We start from the raw sequence: 23,192 nt of genomic DNA on the forward strand, positions 1-23,192 counted from the left end.
TATAAGTTCACTTTCGTCCCAGAAAAAAATAAAAAGAGAAGATTTCATCGCGTTTGCGATACGGAGGCGCCGCCACAACCTGTTCTTCATCTAGAGGGCAGATCTGGAGTCCGTTTTGGGCTCCGGAGAGGGGAAATCGTCATCATCAACCTTCTTCCCTCTCCAATTCCATGAAGCTCTTCGTCGTTCGTGAGTAATCTATTTGTAGGCTCGCTGGGCGGTGATGAGTAGGATGAGATCTATCATGTAATCGAGTTAGTTTTGATGAGGATTGATCCCTAGTATCCACTATGTTCTGAGATTAATGTTGCTACTACTTTGCCATGCTTAATGCTTGTCACTAGGGCCCGAGTGCCATGATTTCAGATCTGAAATTATTATGTTGTCACCAATATATGTGTGTTTTAGATCCGATCTTGCAAGTTATAGTTACCTACTATGTGTTATGATCCGGCAACCCCGTAGTGACAATAACCGGAACCACTCCCGGTGATGACCATAGTTTGAGGAGTTCATGTGTTCACCAAGTGCTAATGCATTTGTCCGGTTCTTTATTAAAAGGAGAACCTTAATATCCAGTAGTTTCCTTTTGGACCCCGCTGCCACGGGAGGGATGGACAATAGATGTCATGCAAGTTCTTTTCCCTAAGCACGTATGACGACACACAGAATGCATGCCTACATCACATTGACGAACGGGCGCTAGCCACATATCTCTCCGTGTTATAACTGTTGCATGATGAATATCATCCAAACAAATCACCGACCCATTCCTACGAGTTTGTCCTACTGCTGTTGTTACTTGTCTTGCTCTGCTGCTACTACTGTCGCTTGCTCTGTTGCTACTTGCTACTGCTGTCACTACTGCTTTTCCTTGCCGCTGCTATTACCTGTTACGCTGCTGCTACCTGCTACAATCTTGATCGCTGGCCGTTGACGGGAACTGACAATTTCCGTCCACGAGGCAACTTGGCGCCATTGATACAATCGTTAGAAATAGTCTGCCGTGTCAACATATCGTTTCTGACACCGGTGTTATCATACTACTTTGTTGTTACTACTTTGCTTGCAGATACTAATCTTTCAGGTGTGGTTGAATCTGACGTATTCAGCTGCTAATACTTGAGAGTATCCTCTCACCTCCTATAGGCGTACCAACAAATTTGGGTCGAATACTCTACCCTCGAAAACTGCTACGATCCCACGCGCTGGTGGGCCATCAACAACATTCTTCTAGTTTCGATTGCCGGAGAGTGCTAGCAGCATTCTTCTGGTGCCGTTGCAAGGGAAGGTCTGCTGTTACGGAGTCACCTTCCCTTTGCGTTCAGCGCGTCGGCCTGATCTTCATACAATCCATGCAATGCTACATAAAGATAGTAAATCAAACGAAGTTCTTCGGATTGGATTGCATCATCGAACAAAAGATGGAGTTCATCAGCAAATCCAAACTACAAGCTACTTCAACATACTTAAAATAAAAAACAAAAGGCGGAAAAGCGGAGGAAATCACCATTTCCTTGCAGCCCCCTTCCCCTCCGGTGGTTCACGTGGTTGTGCATCTCCTTTGTGTAGTCGTCGACATGCGGTGGAGCAGCGTCATCGTCGTCATCAGAGCCGGAGATGGAGGCTCGTTATCGTCCTTGTTGGAGCTAGACCGCATGTCGGACAGCCTTCAAAGCAGGCGGTCCTGCTCCTTCACGTGGCGGGCCGTTTTCGTCTTCGTCTCCGCCTCTTTCACTGCCTCACGCTCCGATAACTGGATGGCCAGTCGGAGCGCCTCGGCACTCTTGCGGCGGAGGCCGTGCACATCCGTCTACGCCGTCGTCAGCGAGACAAAGGACACCGTCAAGGAGCGCGTCCTCGGGTCGACCGATGCTCATGAGGTCGAACGCTGCATGGCCAGCACCTACCCCCCCCCCCTCTCTCTCGCTCGCTGCCGCTCGCGGCAGGCTGCATGTGCCTCAGACTCCGGCGTCCTCGTGCGCCCCTTCCCCTACACATGCATGAGAACCCAGCGGTGGCCGTGCACCGCTTCCAGAGCAAAATATGGTGGAGGTGGGTGGCGTACCTAACCTGGAGCAGACCAGCCGGAACGGGAGTAGCCGGAGTTGCCTCATGGGAAGGGCATGCGACGTCGTGGGCGCTCCGTCGACAGGCAAAGCGGACGGAGGATGAAGATCCGCCATCGCTGGGGCTGCCTTGGTCCTGCAGCGACCGTCGCAACCCGATGCGAAGGGCCACATCCTCCACATCGACGTTTGATCCGTGAGAGCTGCTTCCGTCGCCGGCCATCGGATCGAAGGGTGGGGATTGGAAGTGGAGTGGACGGAGAGTGAAATGTCGAATGTCTAGGGTTTCAAAAATGGGGTATTTGTGGGGTCCGTGGTGGGCGAGGCTGATGTGGCGGACGTGCCCGGACACGCCTGTGCTCCCTCATATACGCACTATATTTGGGATGAATATGAGGGGCGCTAGTCAGCCCTAACATTTGAGGGCCACTTAGGACGTCCGTTTGGGTCGACTTTTTCTGTCCGGCCGCTGACCATATGGCCTGTCCGAACATTTGAGACGGGTATAAGGAGTATGACTGTGGATGCTCTAATGCCCGTCCGACAGGACAGACGTCCCGGCTTCGGCTTCGCTGGAATGGTTGGTTTCGCTCGGTTCCGCAAGAATTGGACCGACAAGGAAACTCATGTCCGCATGTGCTCAAGAGATTGCTTCCTTCCGGTCCTACAAGGATGCTATGATTGCGAGGTAAGGGGGAATATCAGGTGCTCTTGGAGCACCTGATGATGAGGTGCTCCCAGTGCACCTTGGTTGTTGGATCGTGGATCGAATGGACAACATTTGGTCAATGTGAGTTTTAAAGAAAACCCCCAAAAAATTCTGAAATGATGCTTGGATCCACATTCCGAGGATGTTATCCGTTGGATCATGATCCCATGGCCGAGATGATACCGGAGCACCTAAGATGAGGTGATACCGGAGCACGTGCTATTCTTCCGCGAGGTAGGGTTCAGCCATAGCTACCTACATTCCGCCTCATACTATATCATCATGGGTAATATTTTTGAGAGGTATGTTATCATGGCTAATTAACACCCATCGTCTCAGGCTAGGCCTTGCGTGTCATTAATTGGGTTGTCTTCGTCTTGGGTTCTTCACAGGCGGCCCAAAGGGCACTCACCCATCTCCTGTCTTGGCATTGTGCTTGGTTCTGAATCTTGGGAGCTCCTATACAATGTCTTATGCGCTAGTTCACGCAACCAACACCCAGAGTAGAACCAGGTGGGCCGGCCCAGAAAAACGAAGCGCATTAATAGCGCGAGGATACTCTCAACAAAAGTTGCTCCTCTGAGGAATCGAACACACGCTGTTTATATACAGTGCACGTATCCAAACAAATAGTCACTAGCCACTAGTGAGTACTTACAGCGTTGAATATTTAAGAACATCTGTACATCGCCATCTATTACACATACATTTAGAAAAATGAGATTTCATCTCAAACAAAAATGTGAACAAAAATTGAAAGTTACCCGATTTAAAAAACAATCATGAATTATAAAAAGGTTTATGTATTCAAAAAAGTTCACGAATTAGAACAAAATTCATTGATTTTAAAAAAATCACAATATTTGGAAACAAATCATTGATTTTCAACAAAATGGAAACAATTCATTGATTTTGAGAAAAAGTTCATTTATTTTGAACAAAGTTCATCAAATTTGAAAAATACTTCACTGATTTTGAAAAAAGTTCATCAAATTTGAAAATTAGTTCACTGATTTTGAAAAAGTTTGCCAAATTTGAAAATTAGTTCACTGATTGTGAAAAAAGTTCACCGACAAAGATACGAGTTCATAAAAAATGTTTGTAGAATTTGAAAAAAGGTTCATCAAAATTGAAAATAAATTCATCGAATTGAAAAAAATATATCATAAATTTGAAATGAAGTTCATCGATTTTAAAAAGAGTTCATCGAGATCCAGAAAACTCCATAAAATTAAAAATAAAATCATGAATTCAAAATGAAAAGTTGATGTATTTCCAATAATTAAAGGAACCAGGATGAAAAGAAAGAAATAAACAGAAAAAACAAGGGAAAAGAAAAAAGGGAAAGGAAAAAAGAAGTAATAAAAGAAAGTACAATTTCATATTTAACGGATCCCGGGTGGGTGGCGTGGTGGTTGCACTAGGTAATTTGTTCTGGTTGTTTTTGTCGGATTAAAAATAGAGAAAAGAAATCCTAGATGGGCCGGCCTAACTCACGTGCCTACAGGCACTAAATAGGAAAACCCCTGAATTTTCGCTATCGTGCTCAGTTCTTTTGTCATCAGTTAAGTCGTGACATATATTTGCACATATGTATATATAGGGTGTATTTTCTAAATAAACCAAAAAACAATTCTAGGATTCCACAGAATACTACAAACAAGTAATTATACATAACGCAAACCTCAATTAATTATATATATATATATATATATATATATATATATATATATATATATATATATATGTTTGGGGCACCTAGGAGTCTGGGCACCTAGGCTCGTTATGACAAGTCATATTCATTAGTGCACGACGTTTAATAAATAAAATAATGACTTTCCATATTTTATTTGCATGTACTAGTATATTAAATTATCAATAATTGCTTTCAGAAATAAAAATGTTATGAACATTCATACTTAGATATGTACATATGTACATGTATCCGATATATACACATAGACCGTGATACCAGTTAGTGGATATTATACCTAACGAAAATATGTACACATCCTCAAGTGTATGGCGTGTCTGCATGTATGTATATATCCAAATATATCCTTTATATGTATCACTTTTCTTACTTTTTAGGTATGTATATACATGTATACTCGTTTGAGTCATACTCGTAAATGATAGTAGACATACCCAAAAGGATATACCCGACGAATATAATTGAAATGAGACATACTCGGAAATTATATACCCAAAATCAATATAATCACGTGTGATATATTCCAAAAGCAGTATACTCACATGTGATGTATTGGTCGAAAATATACCGAAGGTAGGTATATACCAAAGAAATTAGTACGTGCATATATATAATATGCATGTGTATTGCACATGTTTATCCCATAAATATACTAACGTTGTATGTATATACTCTATCGGAGTTTCCATTCTTCCTACAATGAAATAAATTAAGAAGAACTTACTTTCCAGTATACTCGCATGTGATATACCTAAGAAATTAGTATGTGTGTAAATACAATATGCATGAGTACTGCACACACATACCCCATAAAAATAATAACGTTGTATATATATACTTGATCGGAGTTTCCATTGTTCATACAATGAAATAAATTAAAAAGAAACTGCATTAATTACTTTCCTATTCAACGCATGTTATTAAGACACCTAAATCAGAAAGTTATTGGTACTTGCCATTTATACTTCCATAAAGCATATATGGAAGATGCTAAATATACTCACACCATTACTATCTGCATGCATGAATCTAATATCCGATGGTCACGAGGTAAGGAGCCTGGGCACCTAGGTGCCTCAAACGGTCGTCCTATATATCTTCTATGAAAGCAATAACACTATTTTTAACAAAATATTTTCTTTTCCACAAGGATATTGTTTAGAAATCTTTATTCACATTTTTAGTTTGTTGATTGTCTATCTAACGATATTAATCTTTTACATCTCCCGTATGTTAGCTGACAAATAAACCAGACGGAACATGGCATGATGAAATTCATATATACTAACTTTATGGAATGAATTGCTCCAAAATTACAACGTCGAAGGATCAAATGATTGGTGCACGGCACCCATCTTTATAATAAAGCAATGCAACTTCTAGGACATATATATGTTTCCCACTAGAATCTTATGTAAACACCTCCGGCTTCTAACAGTTTTTAATATTAATAATTACCTACTTAGCAATATTAATCTTTTATGACTGTTTTATTACACGACAAAGTTGACGGACCTAGAACCAACTACCCATCCCCCCCCCCCCCACTGCCGGCGGCCACCACCACCACCAATATACACACAACTACTTTTGTTACATTGTACATGCATTTTATAACACGAAATGGTTGATTGCCAGCAATACTACACACAATTAAATAATGTATACATCCATCATAATTCTTTTGCACGAGATTCTTGTGTAAACATCTTGTTTATCCAACATATATAGACACAACAAGTTTCGTTACATTGTTTGTACGTTTTTTCAATCTTGCACGAATTGGTTGATTACATGCAGTACTATAGACAACTAAATAGTGTAAAGATCGCACTAACGTATAGGGTATCCCGTGAGCTCGGTGATTACATCACTTTTGTTATACCTCCTCTAGTCTCTTTGTACTCGACCACTTTTTCATGGGAATTTCTTTCTCCGCACCTGATGAAAATATTATATATATAAGTTTAATGTAGCACAATAGGAGCTTCTCCTTTTATTCGAAGTTCAAAAAAATATATTTTGTTATATCTGTGAATATTCTACAAATGCAATAAAATTATTCTAAACCTAAGATTCGCTTTTCCACCAGAAGCTTGTTTAGACACATTTATTCACACTTTTCGAGATTGTTGATTACCTATTTACCAATATTAATCTTCTAGGTCTCTCTTTCAATACTGGACAAATAGGATTGGACATGCCAAGATAAACTTGTAGTATGTACTTATTCTCTAATATGAATAACTGCAAAATTGCAATGTCCAAGGATCAAACGTATGGTGCACATCACTCAACTTCCTAATAAAGCAATACAACTATTATAGGCCATATATATGCTTCTCCACGATAATCTCGTGTAAACAACTCCATCAACTAACACCTTATCAATATTAAAGATTACATACTTAACGATGTTAATCTTTCATTACTCTGTTTTACTCCCTGCGGTCCAAAATATAAGGTGCTTAGTTTTTTGAAAAGTTAAACATGGACATGTTTGACCAATTTTCTTGAAAATAATATTAATATCTACGATACCAAATTTCTATCATTTCATCATCATTTATATATATTAGGCATTGCCGATGTTGATATTTTGTTTATTAATCTTGGTCACACGTGCAAATGTTGGACTATCATGAAATTGATGCACTATAAATCCTGAAACAGAGGGAGTAAATTTTAATATACACAACAAAACAAAGTGGATGGATCTAGAACCTCCCCCACCCCCACCACCCCATCACCAAAATAGACACAACAACTTTTGTTACATTGTACATGCCTTTTTCCTATCTTGCACGAAATGGTTGATTGCATTCAGTACTACAAACAATTAGTTAATGTATGTGGCACATGCAAACATTAACTAATTATTTTGTTATATATGTGAATCTTCTAGAAAAGCAATAAAACTATGCTAAACGCTTTTCCACCAGAATCTTGTTCATTTACACCTTTTGAGATTTATGATTACCTATCTAACAATATTAATCTTCTAGATCTCTGTTTTGTTATACGGCAAATAAAGCATAAATAAAGCATACGAAACATGCCAAGATAAACTTGTGATGCACCGACTTTCTGGTATGAAAAGGTCCAAGGTTCGAATGTATGGCGCATGCCCCTCGGGTCTAACCATTTTTGTCAGCCAGGTTTATGACGTAAAAGCATACTCAACCACTCAATCTATGTTATATAATCAGTGCCACAGAGATAATTACATAAAAGCAGAAAAATGGCATCTAAGATGGTCGTCTACGCGGTGCTCCTCCTCCTGCCCATGCTAACGGCGACTTCTGTGGCAGTTGATCAAGGCAGCATGGTGTCCAACTCACCCGGCGAATGGTGCTGGCCAGGAATGGGTTACCCGGTGTACCCGTTCCCGCGTTGTCGTGCACTGGTGAAGAGCCAGTGCGCCGGCGGCCAGGTCGTCGAGAGCATCCAGAAGGACTGTTGTCGCCAGATCGCCGCCATCGGCGATGAATGGTGCATATGTGGTGCGCTAGGCTCAATGCGGGGGAGCATGTACAAGGAGCTCGGTGTGGCGTTGGCAGACGATAAGGCGACGGTCGCGGAAGTGTTCCCTGGGTGTCGGACGGAAGTGATGGATCGCGCCGTGGCGAGCCTCCCAGCGGTATGCAATCAGTACATCCCTAATACTAATGGCACCGACGGTGTTTGCTACTGGCTCTCGTACTATCAGCCACCCAGGCAAATGAGTAGTAGATGATGTGATTGCATGACATCTTGCAAGCTCGGTAATAAATGCATGCGCATGTACCTTCCAATGCAAAACATGCAAGTGGTCGGTGCATGGAAGCTGCGTATGGTGTTTAATAAAATGGTTCGATGACAACTATTGAGAACTAATCCGTTCATTCGTCCTCAAGAACGTCCTCGTGTTACCAACGGCGATGATACACGCAAAAACATAGGTATAAATGTATAATGGTGGATCTGTCTTTTTGAATTATTATTCAATTCTCACAGTAAACAGAAGTGAAAATTGGGAAGCCTGTCATGGTTATATACTAGGCCTTGAGGGTGGATTAGTTCAGTGTCCAATTCCACGTTAATCGCTGACAGAAACACGATATGTGGTTGATTTTCCAGCGCTTCCTCTTAGCCATCTATTCGTCATACTCTAGGCTAGGGTGAAATAACGGTACTCGACCTCTTTGTGTAGTAAATGATGCACTACTTGATCAGTCGTGTGCATGAGATCATGTCCATTATGTCTGCATATTTGGTGTTGTGACTTGCGTGGGGTGAGTAGCTTATACTGTATTTGCCTAGATCTCATTCTTCCTGAAAGTATTTCATTAATATTTGTATGTGAAAGTACATCTTATACCTTGTTAGATTTTGGTGATTACTGACAAACCCAAACAGTTGAGTTGAATGACAAACTAATTGACATAACTTATACTTGATATAATTTCTTTCAGGAAATTAGTCATCATGTTTGAGTGGAACATCAATGATGATCCCTACTTTATTTCTTTAGGTGCTTTGGAACATCATTTTTTTAGCATGTATGTATTTTATATAGCATGTATGTATTTTATATGTTTTTCATCAGTCCCGGGTTCACATTGAGTTTATGATAGTCGTACTATCAAGAGTGGCACAAGCAAGAGATCTATGGTTGAACTCCAAAATATGTTACTAAACTAAAGTCCTCTCAAATATTCCACTCTGGTGAAGCAAATTCTCTTTTTTCCAGTTCCGGTACATCCACGTCTTTCCACCTTGTACTAACAAGCCTCTAAGGAGTTATAAGCCCTGTTGAAAAATCCGCATTTCATATAACTTCAGGACGGCCAAGAAATCTTTCCAGCCATCTCGTGCGAGTCTTTTAGAGAGCCTTAAAGAGCAAATATTTCAAGAATAACGGAAGTTGTTTTGGGTGATTGTAAGCTTCTTCGAAGAATTCCTTAAGGACAAGCTTTGACAATTTAATCTCTAATCACCCATCCTCACTCCTCTAGCGTAGATTACTCATTTCAAATCGTCTAACTTCTCGGCCGGTCACCCATCCTTTCACTCCTTCAACCCGAGCACGCTTAACATCCTAGTTCTATCACCCCTAGTTGCCAAATCTGCACTTCTTGTTCTTCTGACAATAGTAAGCTATCAATCCTAAACAACCTAGGGTTTGATGTCATGTCACATGATTTAATTTTTTGAATTCAAACAATTATTAAAATAAACAAAATAAGTAATAATAATAGTGAATTTCAATGAAAACAACCTAAAGATTTTAAATAAAATTATTTTTTCTTATTTTTGTGGAAAAAACTTCTTTTTGCCATAACTTTTTTTACATTTGGAATTTTGAGCATCTGAGAAAACTTCATCGGGCAAGCCTCGGTGAAATCGATTCCCAATTTTCTCTAGTTTTTTTTGATATATTAAACTTTTTTTGACGTCGTATGCAAAAGTTATGGCCGTTTTACATTTTTCCCTTTTTTGAAAAAAGGTCAAAATTCATATCTCAAAATTTGTATACCAACTAGGCACTGAAACCTAACTACATCTCAAAGGATTTTATTTTTTGAAGATTTTAGCATTTTTTTTTATTTTCTACAAAGCTAAAAAAGACGGTCCAGGGAGGGTAGAGTATGAAAATTTCAGAATCCCCCTTTAGCCAAGAGTCCAATCATACCCGTCGACTACATTTGCTACCACCGTCCCCGCGAGAATCACAACTAAGGTTAACCAAGCCAGAATTAGCCCTTTCTAACTTTATTTGCTATGTTGAGCTAAATGACCCTGAAATTGAAAAGAACTATAATGAACTCTGAAAATGTTGAAACTTGGCATGGTATCATCATTTCATCCACATAGCTTGTGCTAAAAAGTTGAGAGGGTTACGACAAAAACTGGATGCACTTCGTGTACAAACTAGACCATCTCCTTCAAAGTATCACGGTTTCGGACGAAACCCATCTGTTAGAAAGATATTTTATTTTTTTACTTATTTCAACTTCAGACATTTTATGCATTTTGTGCATTCAATATAAACCATTCAAAACCACATCCTAAATTTCGACCCTTTATAACTTCATTTGCTATTTTTCATGCATTTAATGATTTTGACCTAAATGACCTTGAAATTGAAAAGCCCGACAAATGAACTCTGAAAAGGTTGAAACTTGGCATCGTATCATCATTTCTCCCACATAGCATGTGCTAAAAAGTTGAGAGGGTTACGTCAAAAACTGGATGCACTTCGTGTACAAAATGAACAATCTCTTTCGAAGTATCAGGGTTTCGAACGAAAACTCATCTATTGCAAAGGGATTTCATTTTCTTGAACTTATTTGAACTCCATACTTTTTGTGTGTTTAAAATACACCATTTAAAGCCACATCATAAATTTTCAATATTTTCTGACTTCAGTTGGTATTTTTCATGCATTTACTTACTTTTTTGAGCTAATTGACCCTGAAATTGAAAAGCACTACAAATTAACTCTGAAAAGGTTGAAAGTTGGCATGGTATCATAGTTTCACCCACATGGCATGTGCTAAAAAGTTGAGAGAGTTACGATAAAAACTGGATGCACTTCGTGTACAAACTGGATCATCCTTCGAAGTATCAAGGTTTCAAACGAAAACCCATCTGCTACAAAGGCATTTTATTAAAATGATTTTAATTCCAGACTTTTTATGCATTCAATATGCACCATACTATAACATGTTTAAATCTACAGAAAGTACTAACTAAAAATAATAAAAAACAACAATTAAATGACTAAAACAACTATATAAGCAAAACAATATTGTTTAAATTAAAATCCAAATTTAAATTATTCTAAAAATAACCAAATAAATCTTACTGTGATAACAATCTAACAGATGACTAGGAGAAAAATAAATTAAATTAAAAACTATTTGTAAACTCAAGTTATTCACAATTTGGGTTTGAAGGAAATTTGAACAAATTCAAATTTAAACCATTCAAATTTAAAAACTAATTGCACAAACAGAAACTAGATAAAATTTTGAATCTAATGCAAAAAGAATCACTCAAAAATAATTAAATATCCTAAAAGATATAAGCAATTTAAAACAGAAACTACAAATAGAAATAAAATTTAAAAACAGGAAAAAATAAAAATACAAAACCCCTTTAGTCCCGGTTCGTGTCTCGAACCGGGACTAAAGGTCTACCCTTTAGTCCCGGTTCAAGACACGAACCAGGACTAAAGCCTCCAAACCGTTTAGTCCCGGTTCGAGACACGAACCGGGACTAAAGGTCCCTTTTGAACCGGGACTAATGACCGCCGGCGCCCTTGCCGTTCGAACCGGGACTAATGCTAACATTAGTCCCGGTTCGTAATGGAACCGGGACTAATGTGTAAATTGAGCTGGGACGGAAGTCTTTTAGAGAGCCTTAAAGAGCAAATATTTCAAGAATAACGGAAGTTGTTTTGGGTGATTGTAAGCTTCTTCGATGAATTCCTTAAGGACAAGCTGCTCCCTTTCTTAAGGGCATCTCGAACACTGACCTTGAAACCGCATATAATCGCCTGAAACACACGGTCCAGACGTTTATAGCCATCCACCGCGGTTATGTATTTATCCTCTTGGCGGTCCGAATGCATTTAGCCATGCAAACCGGAGACAAAGTGTGTGTGTGGGTGGGTGGGTGGTGGGGGGGAGGGGGTGTGGGCGTCCGGACCGGTGCCACGTCCGTGCCTAACTATCCTGGCCCACCCAAAAACCTCCACCTATGCCTGCCCATGTTCCCGCTCGTGGCCAGCTGCCAGCGTTAATGCCGTTGTAGAGATGCCCGGCGTACCCGTTCCCGCGTTGTCGTGCACTGGTGAAGAGCCAGTGCGCCGGCGGCCAGGTCGTCGAGAGCATCCAGAAGGACTGTTGTCGCCAGATCGCCGCCATCGGCGATGAATGGTGCATATGTGGTGCGCTAGGCTCAATGCGGGGGAGCATGTACAAGGAGCTCGGTGTGGCGTTGGCAGACGATAAGGCGACGGTCGCGGAAGTGTTCCCTGGGTGTCGGACGGAAGTGATGGATCGCGCCGTGGCGAGCCTCCCAGCGGTATGCAATCAGTACATCCCTAATACTAATGGCACCGACGGTGTTTGCTACTGGCTCTCGTACTATCAGCCACCCAGGCAAATGAGTAGTAGATGATGTGATTGCATGACATCTTGCAAGCTCGGTAATAAATGCATGCGCATGTACCTTCCAATGCAAAACATGCAAGTGGTCGGTGCATGGAAGCTGCGTATGGTGTTTAATAAAATGGTTCGATGACAACTATTGAGAACTAATCCGTTCATTCATCCTCAAGAACGTCCTCGTGTTACCAACGGTGATGATACACGCAAAAACATAGGTATAAATGTATAATGGTGGATCTGTCTTTTTGAATTATTATTCAAATCTCACAGTAAACAGAAGTGAAAATTGGGAAGCCTGTCATGGTTATATACTAGGCCTTGAGGGTGGATTAGTTCAGTGTCCAATTCCACGTTAATCGCTGACAGAAACACGATATGTGGTTGATTTTCCAGGGCTTCCTCTTAGCCATCTATTCGTCATACTCTAGGCTAGGTGAAATAACGGTACTCGACCTCTTTGTGTAGTAAATGATGCACCACATGATCAGTCGTGTGCATGAGATCATGTCCATTATGTCAGCATATTTGGTGTTGTGACTTGCGTGGGGTGCGTAGCTTATAGTATTTGCCTAGATCTCATTCTTCCTGAAAGTATTTCATTAATATTTGTATGTGAAAGTACATCTTATACCTTGTTAGATTTTGGCGATTACTGACAAACCCAAAAAGTTGAGTTGAATGACAAACTACTTGACATAACTTATACTTGTATAATTTATTTCAGGAAATTAGTCATCATGTTTGAGTGGAACATCAATGATGATCCCTACTTTATTTCTTTAGGTGCTTTGGAACCTCATTTTTTTAGCATGTATTTTATATGTTTTTCATCAGTCCCGGGTTCACATTGAGTTTATGATAGTCGTACTATCAAGAGGGGCACAAGCAAGAGATCTATGGTTGAACTCCAAAATATGTTACTAAACTAAAGTCCTCTCAAATATTCCACTCTGGTGAAGAAAATTCTCTTTTTTTCAGTTCCGGTACATCCACGTCTTTCCACCTTGTACTAACAAGCCTCTAAGGAGTTATAAGCCCTGTTGAAAAATCCGCATTTCATATAACTTCAGGACGGCCAAGAAATCTTTCCAGCCATCTCGTGCGAGTCTTTTAGAGAGCCTTAAAGAGCAAATATTTCAAGAATAACGGAATTGTTTTGGGTGATTGTAAGCTTCTTCGATGAATTCCTTAAGGACAAGCTGCTCCCATTCTTAAGGGCATCTCGAACGCTGACCTTGAAACCGCATATAATCGCCTGAAACACACGGTCCAGACGTTTTTAACCATCCACCGCGGTTATGTATTTATCCTCTTGGCGGTCCGAATGCATTTAGCCATGCAAACCGGAGACAATGTGTGTGTGTGGGTGGGTGGGTGGTGGGGGGGGGGGAGGGGGGTGCGGGCGTCCGGACCGGTGCCACGTCCGTGCCTGACTATCCTGGCCCACCCAAAAACCTCCACCTATGCCTGTCCGTGTTCCCGCTCGTGGCCAGCTGCCAGCGTTAATGCCGTTGTAGAGACGCCATCCCTGAGCGGATGCGACCTCTCATTGGTGTTGGTATCAAAGCGGTGTGCCGGCCTAGAGTGTCGTTCGTGCCACGTTTTCGGTGTCCGTGCCTGTTCAATGCTGATGATGTTTGTTGTTCAAGACGCCATCCGTCTATGTGGTGCAATTAGCATGCTCGTCGACCGAGGAACCAACTCCAGCCCCACGCACTGATGCACCTGTGTGCTTGGCCTCACTAAAATTCACTATTTAAAGGTGGCAATACGAGACTAACTCCACATCACTACACTTTTGTTCCACATCATCGTCCTTTGCTTCACATTCGCCTTGACTGCAAACTAGAACACTTTGTTGGATAGTCTTTCATCGGAGACGAAGCACGAGGTGGCTGCTCTTGCAGTTGCCTGGCAGTCAAGCCGCTCCAGGCAGATTGAACAGGGCATGTCGGGTTGCTCACCTGAGGCCTCCGACAATGATCCCACGATGGATACAGGCTTTGACGACGACACTGTGCTGGATTCCGCGCCGGTGCTTGTCAGTCCGACTATGGAGTAGACGCAGGCGCATTACGACTCCGCCATGGTGCAAAGGAGGAACAACCTGCATGGTCTCCTATGTCGGCGTTTTGGCGAGCACTGGGGGCATAGGTACAACTGGTTCCTCCTCGAGCAACATCGGCTGGCGAAGGGCCAAATATATGGTGAGCGTGCAAGCGAGGAGGCCATGGTCGTCATGGTCGTGGCGAACCCGAACTTCATTACGGAGCAGCGGCGCTCTACGGGGCCATGTGTGCTTAATCCGACACTTGCAAAGAACAACTAGAGCTGGCGGACGCGGAGGTGGCATCACGTGTCCACGAGGAGGTGGCAACATGCATGCACGCGCTTGTGGCCGAGGACGAGAACGCCTCCAGTTGCATGTCGTACACGCCACCGTCCAACTTTCATGGGCGCATGTGGCAGGTGGACAGTGATGAACCATCCACATCCATCATCAACTTCATGTCCACCGGCACTGGCTATGGACAAATCATGGAGTCCTCCAACGATGAGTAGGGCATGGAGGTGGCATGGCATGGTGTCCCATGCGGGACGATCCATCTCCCATGTCCTATTCTAACTCACTGGAGGATGGATCTTCACTTCACGGGTCTTGAACCCCGCGGGCGCTCATGGAGACGGCAGATGGAGAACGTTGTCGCCAATGCAGAATACAAAGGAAGTGGAAGCCAGGCACCACACCAAGATAGGTTTAGGTCAGGTCACTCTTTTTTAACGAATAATGTTCGAATTGTAATGAATGTGCTCTATTTTATATGAAAACAAGACGGTTTGTATGAAGTTTGTCCAGATTGTTAAAAGAGTGTTTGAAATGTATACTCGTATCGTTGGATAACCATCTCTGGCGTTAGTTTCGCGGACTTGTGCCCCCTATCCGCGGATGAATGTCGGAGCCAATTTGCGGGGCAGCGTTGGAGATGTCATTAACCCCTAGTCCTAGTGTTTATTTACCTTTGCCTCAAGCCCATTCGTACAAGAGAGATCTTATGACTCCTTCAGAGTGCTTTAATTAAAGATCTTTTGAGAAGTTCATTCATGTGACTTTATTTTGCTTGTTACTGTTAAAGGTTGTGCACCTTGTACACAATCAGGGGTCACTAGAAAGCCTCCAAGCATATTGTGTAGGAAACAAGAGTTTGTACGAGGTCCGAAGATGACCTTCATTCTAGAAGATATATCCTCAATGGGGCCTCCAATTGTAAGCCACAATGGCATGGGTGACCATGTTCTAAATGACTGTTGTTAAGACCTTTGTGGTCTTAGAGACTCTATGGTTAGAAACTCCACTAACATGGAGTAGGACAGTGACAACTATGTGGACATCCCAGAACATTATTGAGACAACCTTTCTTTGGATCCTTCAAAACTCAAACTCCTTACTTTATAGTAAGTTTTATTTCCACTGTGCTATCCCCGTTTGCTTGTATGTGCCAAAGTGTCTTAACATAAACTTGTTAAGTCTAAAACTTTCCAACCATATTGACATGACTATTCAACCCCCCCTCGAGTCTGTTGCACATCAATTCAAGCACCCTTTTATTATGCCAAGTGGGGGATGCGGGACAACCTATAGACAGAAATTTTGGACGATTTTTTTTGTCGTTGCTCTGACAATGTGTGTTAGCATGCATATATGCCTTGTACATCAAGTAGCTCGGGATCTATTAGGATCATATATTGAATCAATATGTTAATTCAATTCAAGTTGGTTTGTAACTTCCCAAATCAATGCCCTGTAGACATTGACGGCTCCACTTCAAGGAGTGAGATACTTATATCACAAATGGTACCTTTTCCTTATCGTATATGTGCTTCCTTCTCATATTTCACTAGTGGAAAACGGGCCTTTAGTCCCGTTTTTTCAATCAAGACAAAACAATCGGGACAAAAGGTCAAAAAATTTAGTCTCGGTTGTGTTACGAACCGGGACTAAAGGCCGTCCATATGGCTGCTGGGGTTGGAGGACCTTTAGTCCCGGTTTGTGTGTTACCAACCGGAACTAAAGGAATTTTTCAAAAAAAAATTCAAAAACCAATTTTCAAAATTTTAAATTATTTGACAATTTAATATCTAATCACCCCTACTCACTACTCCATCTTGGAGCACTCATTTCAAATCATGTAATTTCCCGGTCAGTCACTCACTCCACTCATTGATCACCCATCCTCTCACTGCTCGAGCTCAAGCACGCTTAGTTTTCTAGTTCTATCTCCACTACTTTTCAAGTCTGCACTTGTTGTTTTCTTGACAATAATAAGTTATCAATCATATTAACCCTTACTCTTGATATCACATGATTTAATTTTTAAAATTACAAACAATTATTATATAAACAGTAATGATTAACAAACAACAATAATTAATTTAAAAACAAAAAAAAACTTCAAAAATGGCAAAAAATTCAAAAAAAATCAAATAATTCTCTAAAAGCATAAAGAATCCAAAATAAATAAAAAGTTCAAAATAAAATAAGTAAATAATAATATTGAATTTTAATGAAAATAAAATATGTAATAATATTATTTTATTCATTGTGTTTCCATTTATTCATTTAATATGGGATAATTAATATCTTTAAATCTGTAAATCGAAATTTAACAAATAGTATATCCATTATTATCAGAAAAATGTGAGGAATACAAATATGACATCATTTATTTAGAAAATATTAATTTTTAAAATCTGATTTTTTATTATTTTCGAATTTCAAAAATCTAAAAGAATCTAAAACGTTTTGAAAAATAAACTACTTATTCAATTAATTTATCTTATATGTATCATACCAATCCTATTAAGCCCTTGAGCATGATGTCACACGTTTCACCATTTGAGTTTGAAACTATTATTCTAAAAAATTATTATTATTTAGTAACACTAATATTTATTGAATAAGTAGTTTGACCCAAAAGTTCAAAAAAACTTAAATTTGAGAATAAATTTTTTCCCTTTCAGAATTTGAGGATTCTAAAAATTTACAGAACAACCTACGATGGTTGCCATAGGAACGTGTTTCTCGTGCTGAACATTTTCATATATTAATCTTTTTTTGTGTTAAATGACCGTGAAATTAAAAAGCACTACAAATGAACTCTGAAAAGGCTGAAACTTGGCATGGTATCATCATTTTGTCCACATAGAATGTGCTTAAAAGTTGACAAGGTTACAACAAAAACTGGATGCACTTCGTGTACAAACTAGACAATCACTTTCGAAGTATGAGGGTTTCGAACGAAAACTTAGGTTTTCCAAAGATATTTCCCTTTTAAAACTTATTTTAACTCCACACTTTTTGCGCTTTCAATATGCACCATTCAAAGTCACGTCATCAATTTACAACCCTTTCTGACTTCATTTGCAATATTTTATGCATTTAATATTTTTTTAGCTAAATGACCGTGAAATTGAAAATCACTACAAATGAACTCTGAAAAAGCTGAAACTTGCCTTGGTATCATCATTTCACCCACATAGCATGTGCTAAAAAGTTGAGAGGTTTACAGCAAAAACTGGATGCACTTCGTGTACAAACTGGACAATCTCTTTCGAAGTATGAGGGTTTCGAATGAAAACTCATGTGTTACAAAGGCATTTCATTTTTCAAAAAATATTTTAACTCCAGACTTTTTGTGCGTTCAATATGCACCATTCAAAGACACGTCATCAATTTTCAACCATTTTTGGCTTCATTTTCTATTTTCATTCATTTAATGATTTTTTGAGCTATAAAACTAAAAGAGCTAAACAAAATCTATTTTTGATTAAAACACCCAGTTAAAATAACCTAAAAATTACAAATTTAATATAATGACAAAACACCATAATATTAAACAGCGGGAAAAAAATAAGTCAAAAATCTACTTTTAAAGTAAAGTTATTCACAAAGTAGTGATTCATACAAATTTTAAAGAATTCAAATTTAAACTATATAAATTTGAAAACTACTGGCAGTAACAGAAAGTTTATAATTTTGTGACCTAAAGCAAAAAAGATTCATTCAAAAACTATAAATATTCTAACAGTTTTCCAAATCTAAAAACACAAATTGTCCTGTTTAGAAAAACAAAACAAGGCAAAAAAAAGAAAATAGACCTTTAATCCCGGTTGGAGCCATTAACCGGGACTAAAGGTCTCTTTCTACGCGGAATTTGAGCCGTCAAAAAGGAGACCTTTAGTCTCGGTTGGTGGCTCCAACCGGGACTAAAGGGAGGACCTTTAGTCCCGATTGCAGACACCAACCGGGACTAAAGGGAGGACCTTTAGTCCCGATTGCAGACACCAACCGGGACTAAAGGTGGTAAACCCCTTTAGTCCCGGTTGGTGTCTCCAACCAGGACTAAAGGTCTCATTCGAACCGGGACTAATGCCTATCGACCTCCGTCCGGCGTCCTGACCGTTAAAACCGGGACTAATGCTCAGTTCGTAACGCGACAGAGACTATTGCTCGGATTCGGCTAGAACGAAAGCCATGTTTTCTACTAGTGTTTGCATCTAGATATCATCCACGAGCTTGACATTTTAGTTCATGGCGTGTAGCCTAGTATCGAAAAAACAAGTTACACTAGATAACTTCCTCATGTGATAGGCCGTGGTGTTGCCCTAGATTTGTTGTGCACATCTCATTGGGATCATTGATGGCACATCCAAGACACCACGCACCCAAGGCTGGCTACGAAGGTGGCCATGTCATGGGGGTTAATAATGGTCCTTGTGAAGGAGTCCTGGCAACAACGATTACCAATAGCGCTTCTACAAAATGATGAGCACATTTTTTGCCATCCGCTCTACGTGTTCTTCAAAACTGGCGACACCACGCTCAAATGCTTGAAGAGGAAGTATGTGGTGTTGGCTAGCTGATAGCCTTGTATAGTACATCACTTGCTAAAAAGCGTGCAAGTGCTACCCGTCTATCAAGATATTGCAAGGGCGGCATGACCTCTAACTAGCTTGTCATTTGGCCTTGTGTTTTACTCCCTCCGTTTCAAAATATAAGGTCTTTCAGAGATTTCAGTAGAAGACTACATACGAAACAAAATAAGTGAATCTACACTCTAAAATATATCTTTGTACATCCGTATGTAGTTTATAGTGCAATCTTTAAAATGTCTTATATTTAGGAACGGAGAGAGTATATTGCAAGGAAAATAAAAACTTTATGGACGATATATTTTTTGCACGACATATTTAGTCTTAGTGTTTTCTTTCCACCCAAGTTTATCAAGTGGCGGCAACAAATTAACCAAACAACTAAGGGATCAATGACTCATGGCAGCATGTACTATATGACTAGATATATGCTTAGCACTAGCGGAAAACGGGCCTTTGGCCGGGACCCTTTAGTCCCGGCCTGCCTCTGGGCCGGGACTAAAGGCCCGGCTTTAGTCCCGGCCACGTCGCCCCAAATCGCAATGCCTCCCTCGAGGCTTTAGTCCCGGCCCGTAAGGAGCCTTTAGTCCCGGTTGGTGTCCCAAACCGGGACTAAAGGGCTACGCGGTGTGCAGCCCGCATGTGCGCCACCTGTAGTCCCGGTTTGTGTCTCAAACCGGGACTAAAGTCCTCTGCCTATATATAGCACAGCCACCCTCTCCCCTCTTCCTTGCATTTTTCTTGGATGGAGGATTGTGGGTGTGTGCTAGCTCTCCACTTTTTTTTGATGCACTAGAGGTGTTTGTTAAAATGTGTGTTAGAGTTAATCTCCCGAACACCAAACGAGGCATCACGTTAATCTCCCGAACACCTAAACCCTAAAACCCTAAAACCCAAAAATAAACAAAATCTGAAACTCTTTAGTCCCGGTCCGTGTAAACAACCGGGACTAAAGGGCCTGTCCCTGAGGGTGCTACGAGGCGCTCACGTGGAGCACCTTTAGCCCCGGCTTGGAACAGGTCTGGGACTAAAGGTTAGGCCTTTAGTCCCGGTTGGCGAACCGGGACTAATGCCCCTTACGGGCCGGGGCTAAAGGCCCCGTCCCCACTAGTGTAGACACATAAAGTCATTCTTTTGAAGGTTGAGTCTGATAGTCGCATTGTCGTGATCTCTAGTAAGTTTTGTCATTTTGTAAACAACGGAAAACCTTTATTGCCTCACGGGATCTGCACCCCTTGTTCTCCACTAAATACGTCATAATGTTGTGATCATGTATACCAACCATAAAGTTGGTCTTGTATGCTGGAGCTGTTGAGTTTGTGGACAAACTGATTAAATGGATTATTGTGAAATGTAAAAAAAGAATTGTATGTATTTGAGTTGTTATGTTTGTGGACAAATTTGGTTAAATGACGCATTGTAAGGAATAAATATGTATTTAAGCTCTTGCATTTGTGGACAAGTTGTTGGTCTATTTGCGAATAGCTACAATTGCATATCGGCAACCCTACGTGCCAATTCAGGAACAGTTCTGCATGCTTTGGGAAATTAGTTTGCCCAAATGAAACAACTTTTGGCCGGTTGTCCTTTTTCTTGCTACAAAAACTTACAAGCGACACCCCTGCACATCTATCAATCAAGACATTACAAAGCTCAACATGGCGTCTAGCCAACTCGTGCCCTGGGCCTTGTTGCTCGCTGTCCTCACCACCGTCGTGGCAACTGCGGAACGGGACTACGGCGAGTACTGCCGCGTGGGGAAGTCGATTCCCATCAACCCTCTCCCCGCTTGCCGAGAGTACATCACGCGCCGGTGCGCCGTCGGAGACCAGCAGGTGCCGGATGTCCTCAAGCAGCAGTGCTGCCGGGAGCTCAGCGACCTGCCGGAAAGTTGCCGGTGCGATGCCCTGAGCATCCTAGTGAACGGCGTGATCACGGAGGACGGCTCCAGGGTCGGCCGGATGGAGGCGGTGCCGGGCTGTGACAGGGAGAGGATCCATTCCATGGGGTCGTATCTCACGGCGTATAGTGAGTGCAATCTGCACAATCCGGGTACCCCTGGAGGGGACTGCGTGCTGTTTGGTGGCGGCATCAGTTAGTTAGCTCTAGGTAGTACTCAAATAAATGTTGCATGAGTCGATTGTGGTTGTGGTGCATGCATCCGTGGTATACAAAATAAAGGATGGAAAGTCTATGATTTCCTCTTCGAAAGTTAATTTGGATATTTCACCATCGTGCTTAATTTTATGAACTTTTTTCCTTATTTTTTTACTCCCTCCGTTCCTAAATATAAGTCTTTTAAGATATTTCACTAGGAGTCTACATACGGAGCAAAATGAATGAATCTACACTCTAAAATATGTCTACATACATCCGTATGTAGTCTACTAATGAAATTTCTTTAAAGACTTATATTTAGGAACAGAGGGAGTATATGTTATGTCACTTGATTAAGTTTTAGTCGAACTGAGATCTCGCCATGTCTTTTTGAAACAAAAAAAAATATGATTGTTATCAGTGAAAAATAACAAGTAGATTTTAAAAACATCATCCTAAAATTAATAGGTTTATAATGTATACTCTATAAGAGCATCTACATCCGGACTTGGTATATCCAGCCCCTCAAACACGTGCGGACGCGCTCAACACCCTATATCCATACTGCGTATGCAACATGATGAGCTACTCTCCGTGATCAAGCAACCCACAACGAAATCAGCATAAAACGGACCACCAAATGGACATAAACAGAATGTACACCGTAAAAAATCATCCAAAAAAACATCGGGGTTCATCACCAAACAAATTCTTAACTTCAACAACTAAAAAACAATAATAAACACAACAAGAGGATTCTTCACCACTTCTTCGTCGGGCCTTCACCCTTCCAGTCATCAACGCAGCTGTAGGCATCCGTCGCTGGTGGAGGATCTTGGTCGTTGTTGGAGGTGGAGTTGTGGTCGTCGTCGTAGGACGAGGAGTTGGAGAGGACGATCAGCCCCTTCATCCGATGGATGGCCATGTCCTCCTGCCACTTTAACTTGGCCACCCAAGCCGCCTCCTGTGTTGCATCATTCACCTCGGGCTCCGACTGCTCTATAGCAAGCTGGAGCGCCTTCGCGTTCTTCTGCCATCATCTGTGACCGCGGTAGAACAAAGAGAGGAGCAACTTGTCCTCCTTGGGATCCGCCGGCAACACCCAGCGACAGCACACGGACTGCTCTGCAGCGTCCCTCTCCCTTGCTTGTTGCCTCTAGTGACTGGCAGCACACGCCTTCGATTCCGTAAGGGCAAATCCTGACGGCCGGAAGGGCATAATGCGGCACCATAGCGTACTGCCGCCGGGAGGGGCCAGTTCGGGTGGCCCGTCGTGCTCACCCATGGAATGACACGAGTGCTGCCCCGACTGGGAGGTGGCCTCAGCCAAAGTCCAGCTCCTCCCACGAGTTAGGAAAAGGTCCATTATAAACCCTACACTCATACAGGTCGGGCGAAACGAACCTTCAAGCCGAAATTCCGGTCAACTGTACCCTGAACTATGAAATCCCGGTTTTAATAAAACGTTTGGGACGTTTTCCAAATAGGGATTATCCGGGGGGCAAAGGATGATT

General features: G+C 41.4%; 2 protein-coding genes across 3 annotated transcripts; both read left to right on the plus strand.

Moving 5' to 3' along the window:
- Window positions 1–7,710: 7,710 nt before the first annotated feature.
- LOC123428432 (alpha-amylase inhibitor BMAI-1) lies at window positions 7,711–12,801 on the plus strand. Of its 2 annotated transcripts, none has more exons than XM_045112642.1 (2): window positions 7,711–7,898; window positions 12,332–12,801. In XM_045112642.1, exons 1-2 carry the CDS (start codon window positions 7,734–7,736, stop codon window positions 12,659–12,661), a joined length of 495 nt encoding a protein of 164 aa, XP_044968577.1. In that variant the 5' UTR covers window positions 7,711–7,733; the 3' UTR covers window positions 12,662–12,801. The 2 variants fall into 2 exon arrangements, with proteins under 2 accessions (XP_044968577.1, XP_044968578.1); XM_045112643.1 differs by having other exon boundaries at window positions 7,711–7,874; window positions 12,308–12,801.
- Window positions 12,802–21,199: 8,398 nt separating this feature from the next.
- On the plus strand, window positions 21,200–21,810 carry LOC123428433 (17kDa alpha-amylase/trypsin inhibitor 2-like). The gene has a single exon (XM_045112645.1). It carries the CDS (start codon window positions 21,240–21,242, stop codon window positions 21,678–21,680), a length of 441 nt encoding a protein of 146 aa, XP_044968580.1. The 5' UTR covers window positions 21,200–21,239; the 3' UTR covers window positions 21,681–21,810.
- Window positions 21,811–23,192: the final 1,382 nt, after the last annotated feature.

This window comes from Hordeum vulgare, chromosome 2H, assembly GCF_904849725.1.
Source record: "Hordeum vulgare subsp. vulgare chromosome 2H, MorexV3_pseudomolecules_assembly, whole genome shotgun sequence".
Lineage (NCBI taxonomy): Eukaryota > Viridiplantae > Streptophyta > Magnoliopsida > Poales > Poaceae > Hordeum > Hordeum vulgare.